At 46.6% G+C, this 7,894-nt stretch overlaps 1 protein-coding gene across 1 annotated transcript; it reads left to right on the top strand.

Moving 5' to 3' along the window:
• On the top strand, positions 1–7,794 carry ccm2l (CCM2 like scaffold protein). The gene is made up of 10 exons (XM_064298062.1): positions 1–143; positions 2,128–2,295; positions 2,492–2,575; positions 3,259–3,442; positions 3,874–4,505; positions 5,212–5,341; positions 5,554–5,617; positions 5,880–6,039; positions 6,386–6,524; positions 7,437–7,794. The coding sequence occupies exons 1-10, from the start codon at positions 114–116 to the stop codon at positions 7,715–7,717; spliced, it is 1,872 nt and encodes a 623-aa protein (XP_064154132.1). The 5' UTR covers positions 1–113; the 3' UTR covers positions 7,718–7,794.
• Positions 7,795–7,894: the final 100 nt, after the last annotated feature.

Genomic DNA, 7,894 nt, shown 5'->3' with positions numbered 1-7,894 from the left:
TGGATTTCCTTTGTTCCTCTGTGGATCTGCGGGCCTCAGTACTGCTCAGGACAACGCAACAGGCCACAGCTAGCCAGGACACCCCTGCCACACTGCTGACCGTTGGCGGGGAGATGGAGTACGAGCCCAAGAAAGCCAAAAAGGTAGGGTCTTTCCTATCCCCACCTGTACCACCCTTCGCTCTGCTTATCTGCTCCTAACTGTTCCTGTTCCTACGCCATTACACAGATCTGTGAGCTGTAAACCAGGCCTGCTATCGCTGCTGCTCTTTAACGTTACTAGTCATTGACTTTTTGGTACGATGGAAGGCTTTGGTTCATGGAAATAAAAAAAAGTGTCAGCGAGTACCTCATTGTGTTTATTGTTCCTTTACGCAGGGGCTTTGGTGTCTTTGTGTGCTGTCAAAACTGTCAAAATCTTTCTGCAATTTATGAAACATGAAATGCTGATAAACAACTTTAGAAAAAAAATGCGTACCTTATATTTTCTCTGTTTAACTTCCTTTTGTTAGCAGATTGTTACTGTGTGTGATTTTCTGTGGGCTAATTTAGATGCTATTCTTATTTTTTGAAAACAAACATATTTAAAATCCCTCCAAAATAAACAGAATGGAAACTCCTAGGAATATTCTGCCTAAAGATAATTAAATGTTCAAATGAATTAAATGAAGCCTCCTTTGGATGCAATTCAATTTAATTGAGAACAATTATCATTAGTAAGATGTGTGTAAGATATAGTTCTGCATTAAATATGATTTGTTTTGCCTGGAGTGTTGCATAATACTTTTAAAGGTAAAAATGTGAAATATGAAAGTAATATTAGCAGCTGTTTTTTTAAGTAATTCTTTGATCTTACTTACGTGTAGTGCCATCATTACATTTTTTAAGTGAAATGTGTGAAAAAATATATTAAGAAAATATGTATTAAAATACTTTTTCTGAAGGACAATATGGACATACCACCCTCCAGTGAGTATATTGCAATTTCATAGGTGGCACTTATTGTCATTGTCTTTTCTGGTTGCAACTGCAATATTCATATAATATTCATACAATAATCATCCATGCCATGAACTAGGAGGCAGAATGACTTTAACACAAAAGAGATTGCAATCTGATACGTGCATCATAAGTGTCAATAAGGCCTGGGTCTAGATAATTCTACACGCTTAGAGATAATTTAATAATTGTAGTTATTGTCTGTGACATGTCATTGATCTGTTCATACAACATTGATTGTGTATTCTTGTGTATGTGTGTGTGTGTGTCTGAATTTTACTTGAACATCTTTGAAAAGTAAGTCAGTATCCATACCATCCTGTACATTTCTCATATGCAATTGCTGAAGCTGTGTAAACATAAGTTTTGTTTGCACTTCGATGGGAGGCCTAGTTTAAAAACTGAGTTGCTGCTGGAAGGTGATGCTGGGGCTGTAGAGGGCACTCATACTGCTTGACCAAATAGAATGCCCCAGTAGGCAAAGGGCACTGTGCTGTAGATAGTGATGTCCTACAAAGATTCAAGATTCAAGATTCAAAAACTTTATTGTCCAAGCAATAATGGAAATTTGTCTTTCGCTGGTGCATAGGTCACGTAGAGATACAATACAGTACATATAAGAACATCAAATGCACACAAAAAGACAACAAAAATAAGATGTTAAAACGAGATCACAAAGCTGGCCATTGAATTATAACTGGCTGCAATATCCCTTGCATTCCCTACCTCCTCCAATTCCCCAAAGTTCTCAGGTGACCTACAGTACCTGGTTACATAAAGGTGAAAAGTGGCAGGAAACCAAGAGGCCGAAGGGGCATTGTGGGACGTGTGCATTGATGCCTCATTTGTATGCGCCTTATGCTCATATAGCTCATTGTGACTGCAGTAATGTGAGTGGCAGCAAATGCAATTAGAACAATAACACTGGATTTCATACCTGCATCTTTTCATCGAACACAATGTGATTGACAGTGACAACGAGAGAGTGTGACACCATGGCAGCAGCGTGACGTGACACTATGACATAGTGATAGGGCAATATTGTGACAGCACAACAGTCTGACAACATGACAGCTGAAGTGTAGGAGCGTGACAGAAAATGAGTGACAGTGTGGACTCCTCTTTCCAGGGCTTTGTGTCCCCCATCAAGCGTCTGGTCTTCCCCAAATCGGGGCGCAGGCAGGTGGACAAGGGCAGCCTGTACCGGCGACCCCTCCACACCGTCCCTCTGTACCCACCAGACTACCTCATACATCCAGAGAGGCTGATCTATGATTATGTGGAGAAGGAGGTGAAGGTAGGTGACCCTGGTCACATGGTGGACACCCCTGTGGATCAGAAACCACTTTGCGCCCTGTTAATGAAGGTCCATGCCAAGTTCAGGCAATTCATCAAAGAGAAGCTCTTTCCTTTGTGTAAGAATAAACAAAAGAAATGGGTCAGCATTCTTCCTGGCTATGTCCATTGTTTGAGATTGTTGTCGCTCTCCTCAGCTTTTGGGTCACCTGACCTGGGTGTCATGCTCACTGAACCCCTCCAGCCGTGATGAGCTGCTGCAGCTTCTGGACACAGCCAGGGTGAGTGGAGCACTGCAGCCCTGGGGGATGGGTATGGGAGAGTGTGTGAGCAGGGATCACCTCCAAGTCTTTGGCTGGGTGGAGTTGACAGCGTGAGTCAAACATTTGATTAAACAAAATAGCTCTGGAACTGAAGTCACAGGAGAGGAAATGTTCCAAGTCATAGACAAGACAATGCTGTGAATGTTGTATAATCTGATACAGTATCTATCCAAAAATATCCAGCTATACAAGTGGATGACATGTAAAATCTGAGCTATGACATAGACTCATAAATGTTCCCAAAAATATAGTGTGGGCAGTAGGAAGCCCCAATGCTGCTTTGGCTTCTCAAGAGTAATAATACAGAAAGCAATCAACTAAAATTGAATCATGCATCCGTTACAATGGCATGTGCTCTGAACTGCTGTTGGCATCCCATCCCCTGAACAAAAGTTAATACTCCCAAACTGCTGGCCATCATTCCCAGATTAAAGTGCTCACCCCCACCCTCACCTCCCTAAACAAAAGTTACTAGGCCAGATCCCTCAGAGAAAGGTGTCCATCAAGTAATGAATAGTATCAACGCAATAGATTGCGCAGCCAAAAATGTAAGTTGTGGAGGGAGTGTAACAATGGACTATTGCATACCTGGGCTGTGTGATGCACCTGCTTCCTGACTAGGCCCTGTGCCCGGCCCACAGACTCTGAAGGTGCTGCCTTTAAAGACGAGCCCGGAGCAGGACTGCATCCTCAGCCTGTCCGCCCGCTGCCTGCTGCTCACCTGGAGGGACAATGAGAAACTGCTACTGCGCATCCCCACGCACGAGATAGCTGCTGCCTCCTACCTGCGAGACGACGCACTGCACCTTCTGGTGCTCAAAACAGGTATTGCAGGAGTAGAGGGAGGTGCTGTACCGCAAGATCTCCTGGGGAGTTCCCGGCCATTGAGGAAAGGGGTCTTTCACAAACTGGACATCTATCCATTTTCAGATAGATGGGCCCAGGGTGGAAACACACCCTGAATGGGACATTGGTTCATCATGCTTAAGCCAGACAACATGTAGTATAAGATGTCAATGGATTTCAGCAGTGTGTCTTTAGATTGTCAGGAATTTGGAAAGAGCTGGGCAAAACCAAGCATTGACATTTAGTCATTAACGCAATAGAGACAACCAAATTCAAACTCCAGACCCATGTACAGTCGAAAGCGTTACCCAGTGAATTATAGTGAAATACAAGAGTACTGATCCTGTGTGTGTGGTGTGTTTGTGCGTGTGCATGCGATTGCATGTGTGTGTGTGTGTGCTCCCCCCCAGGTCTAAATGTGGACACTGTGCTGGCGGATGGCAGTTTGGAGAGGAAGCCCGGGGGCATTGAGAGCAGGCGGCAAACAGTCAGCAACACTGACCCACGACCAGCCGGGGGCACTATGGAGCGCAGGCACACCATCTGTGGGGTGGACTGGAAGCCCTCGTCCCGACACGAGCCCAAACAGGCCGGGGCCACGGGCGGGGTCCAGGCCGGAGCACAGGGAGGGGGAGGGGCAGGGGCAGGGGCTGGGGCAGGGACCGGCAACGGTGACAGTCTGGAGCGGAAGAGGGTGAGCGGGAGCTGGGAGCGACGGCAGACCCGGAAGGCGGGCGGGAGCTGGGAGAAGAGGCCCATGAGCGGGAGCTGGGACCGGAGGCCTGTGGGGGGCAGCTGGGAGAGGCGCAACACCGGCGGAGTCGGGGGCAGCTGGGAGAAGAGGCACGCAGGGAAGCCGGGGGGCAGCTGGGAGAGGAAGCAGACCCAGGGTGGGAGCTGGGAGCGCAGGCAGGCCTGCACGGGCAGCTGGGAGAGGGGCAAGTCCTACGGAAGCTGGGAGAGGCGGAACCACAACCCCCTGGAGCCCACCCCCTGTCCCGACGCCTACTGCAACCTGGTGATCTTGGCGGTGGAAAGCAGAGTAAGGCTGTGCAGCAGGTCCCCAGTCGGTTGGCTCAGGACTATTGCTCTTGGTTTGCAATGATGGCAGTGCAACCCCTGCAAGCATGACCGCTTATCTCACCCTGGGAGGAATATATCCATAGTGAAATCCAATCGTGCCGTCCCGCCTGCTGCAGCGTATTATGTCACACTGGAAACCCATTGTGACATAAGAACCAGCTTATGTAATGTGGGCTTGTAAGGCTCATAGCTATGTGAGCCACCTTCAGTTAGTCCCTGCTGTGAGGGCTTAGGCCTGTGCTCTAAGCCTGATCCCTGTGACGCACATTGCTTAGATGGGGGGTTGGTTTCCCTGAGCTGTGGGACTGATCTCTGTGGTGTAAGCCATTCAATGGGGAAAAGCTTTTTCTATGCCATGACCATGATCACACTAATGCATGCTGTTTAGATGGGGGGGGGGGGGTGATTCTCTGTACTATGAATGCAGTACACAATCCTTGTGATGCACGTTGATTTTGTTTTTGCTTTTTTGGAAGGGTGGTGGGACTTGTTACGGTCCTCCTTGCTGCAAGCCAAATGTCAGTACTGCATGCTGCATGCTGAAATGGAGCGGCACATTACTGACATTAGAGGGAGACTGAATCAGTAAGGCTGATCTGTGGGCGGAGTACGGGAATATGGGAGGGAGTCCTGACAAGTTTTGCATTCTCCTGATTTGCCCGTAGGATGCTGCTGAAGAATACTGTGCCCTGATTTGTCAGATGTTCCAGATCATATATGGTCACCAGACCATCGAGTGTGTGGATCGAGCAGGCTACCACTACACCACCCCTGACCGCTATTGGCTTCAGAGAAGTGAGTCAGTTTATCTGCAAGCGGTCAAACACAAACAAATACACAGAGGGAACTCTTTCAGTCAATCTCAGCACACATTTCCAGTACTCTGTTTGAAGTGAGAACAATGACTCCTTTCAGAGTTACTGATGAATAACATAATACTGTATGTAGGCATTTGACCTTCTATGCTTTTGGTGAGGCTATATGGATTCTTTCCACTTGTTTCCCAGGTGACAGCTGTCTGACAGATATGACATATGGTTATGAAGCAGACTTCAGTTGCTGTAGCTCTTAGTAAGTACGTTTGTGAATTCTGAGGAGAATTTCTATGGTAAAGGTGTCACTTTCTACATGATTTAATTTGCTTTTATTTCATTACCTGTTCTCTACCCTCTGACTCTTTTTCCTGGAGAGAAATGATTTATACTATGTTATATTCAAGATTTTTTCTCAAAACATTTGTAGGGAACTACTGCGCCTGTCATGGCAAATATGTAAAACTGTTTTAAAAACAAAACATTTCCATGGGGCGCCGCCGTTGTCGTTGTTCCCACAGCGACGGCTCCCAAGAGGCCTTTGACCCCTACTACAGTGAGAACTACAGCGAGGGCTCGTCCCTGTCCCCGCAGGACTCGCACCGTAGCCTGGCCTCCCTGCACAGCGACAGCGACCCCAGCACAGTGGGCCTGCAGCTCATGCAGGAGTACATGATCACGGTGAGGCGGGAGCGTCTAGCATTGGTCTGGCCGTCTCCCCACACATGAAACTGACCCACACGTATATTCACTAATAAGCACAGGGGCATGCAAGGACTGTGGGAATTTACAAAAACACTCACTTAAAACAAACTGATATTTAGCTGTATTCCAGCTTATGAACATTCCAGCAATACTGCTGTCATGCATCACCCAGGTGGGGGGTATAATGGTAACCCATCATCATTGTGAATTTATGACCTTTTTTCTGTGAGGCATCAAACACGTAGACAATAAAACTCCCCAATGCTGAGAGCAGAAGGTCTCTCTGGGTGCTCCTGTTTGAAATTTTCCATCTGACGCACAGCTGAGGAGCAAACTGAGTCCCCAGGAGATCCAGCAGTTTGCCCTGCTGCTAAGGGAGTACCGGCTGGGCTCCCACATTGAGGACTTCTGCGCTGACCTGCTCCAGCTCTACGGGGATACTAGAAAGTTCCTGCTCTTGGGTAAGGCCACTAAACCAAAGATGTTCTGTTTTGCTGGCACACTGTTTCCTCCTATCATTTTAAAATCTTACTCTGTCAAAGAGCTCTGGCAAGGGTTATGCTTTTCACTCTGCTTATTAATATTCAGTCTGGGGCACATCACTGAATAACTGGCTGTATGTGATGACCAAAACTGATTAGAATCACAATTCAAACAAGCAAATAAGTCTTCACTGTCAGTGATTACCCGTCCTGTCCGGAACATTCTGGGGCAAGGACAGAACATTATAAAGCAGTGATGTAGTCTTGCAAGTAAATGGGATGTTTCAGCCACGCCCTTTATGCTCAATGTCCACTCATTCATTCATCAAAGCCTGGGGCATCTTGTGGACCGAGGGTATAGCCGGCAGCTATGAGCAATGCCCTCTGCTGCCAGCTACAGTGGGGGGGAAAAACTGGCATCCACTCACGTTCACATGGGAAAAAAATGAACTGCTGACAAATCTGGTTAATGACTGTTTATACTGGAAAAGATTCTTAAAGTTAATGTGTCAGTTTTACAGAGATGTGAGTTTATATGATAGAAAGGCCCTGGAATTTAAGCTTGTTAATTTTAGTCATGTCATGATGTTCTAACAAGCTCTTATTAATTATCTGCAAATATACAGTATGCTGACATGCTGGATAGATAGATGAATGTAGTATGTAGATGCATACATACATACTGTACATATATACACATATGCAAGCACGCACCCACACACCCACACATATACAGACACACACACACAGACATAAATAGTGGGCGGATGTAATGGTGAATATGTGAATCTGTGCCAAGCTGTTCCACTGGGGCACAAGATTAAAAGCACTATAACTTGACAGGGGTCTTGCATTTTTTCCATTCCCACCATCTGCCTTGTTTATGTTTAGGCATGAGACCATTCATCCCAGACAAGGACGTAGGCGTCTTCGAGAGTTTCCTGGAGGGCATCGGCATCCGGGAGGGTGGCATCCTGACAGACAGCTTTGGCCGCATCAAACGCAGCATGAGCAGCACCTCAGCCACTGCAGTGCGGGGCTACGACAGCTGGTCCTTGCCCTCAGGGTCCCAGGACTTCAACAGAATGATCACCAACATCACACATGATATTGAAGCACTGGGCTTTGAGGAGGGAGATGGGGACATTGAGGAGGAAGACTACTACCTCTGAGAGAGGCCAAGCCAATGGACACAATGAAAGATGGATGGTTTTCTTTTCAGGGACTAATTAAATTGCACTAAAACTTATTCAGTGGTGCAACGTCCTTACTACAGTGTCTTTTTACATGATTAGTGTTGTGATTGAGTATGGATTTGATTTTTAAGAGTTTACACCGGTTCCAAGAGA

This window comes from Anguilla rostrata, chromosome 11 (genome assembly GCF_018555375.3).
Source record: "Anguilla rostrata isolate EN2019 chromosome 11, ASM1855537v3, whole genome shotgun sequence".
Classification (NCBI taxonomy): domain Eukaryota; kingdom Metazoa; phylum Chordata; class Actinopteri; order Anguilliformes; family Anguillidae; genus Anguilla; species Anguilla rostrata.
This window is presented reverse-complemented; position numbering and strand designations above follow the sequence as displayed.

Bases quoted from the DNA above. Each gene is read 5' to 3' on its own strand.
- ccm2l (XM_064298062.1), top strand. From the start codon at position 114: ATGGAGTACGAGCCCAAGAAAGCCAAAAAG. The intron at 2,576-3,258 runs GTGAGTGGAGCA...CCCGGCCCACAG, and splicing joins AGCTTCTGGACACAGCCAGG to ACTCTGAAGGTGCTGCCTTT. The intron at 6,040-6,385 runs GTGAGGCGGGAG...TCTGACGCACAG, and splicing joins TGCAGGAGTACATGATCACG to CTGAGGAGCAAACTGAGTCC.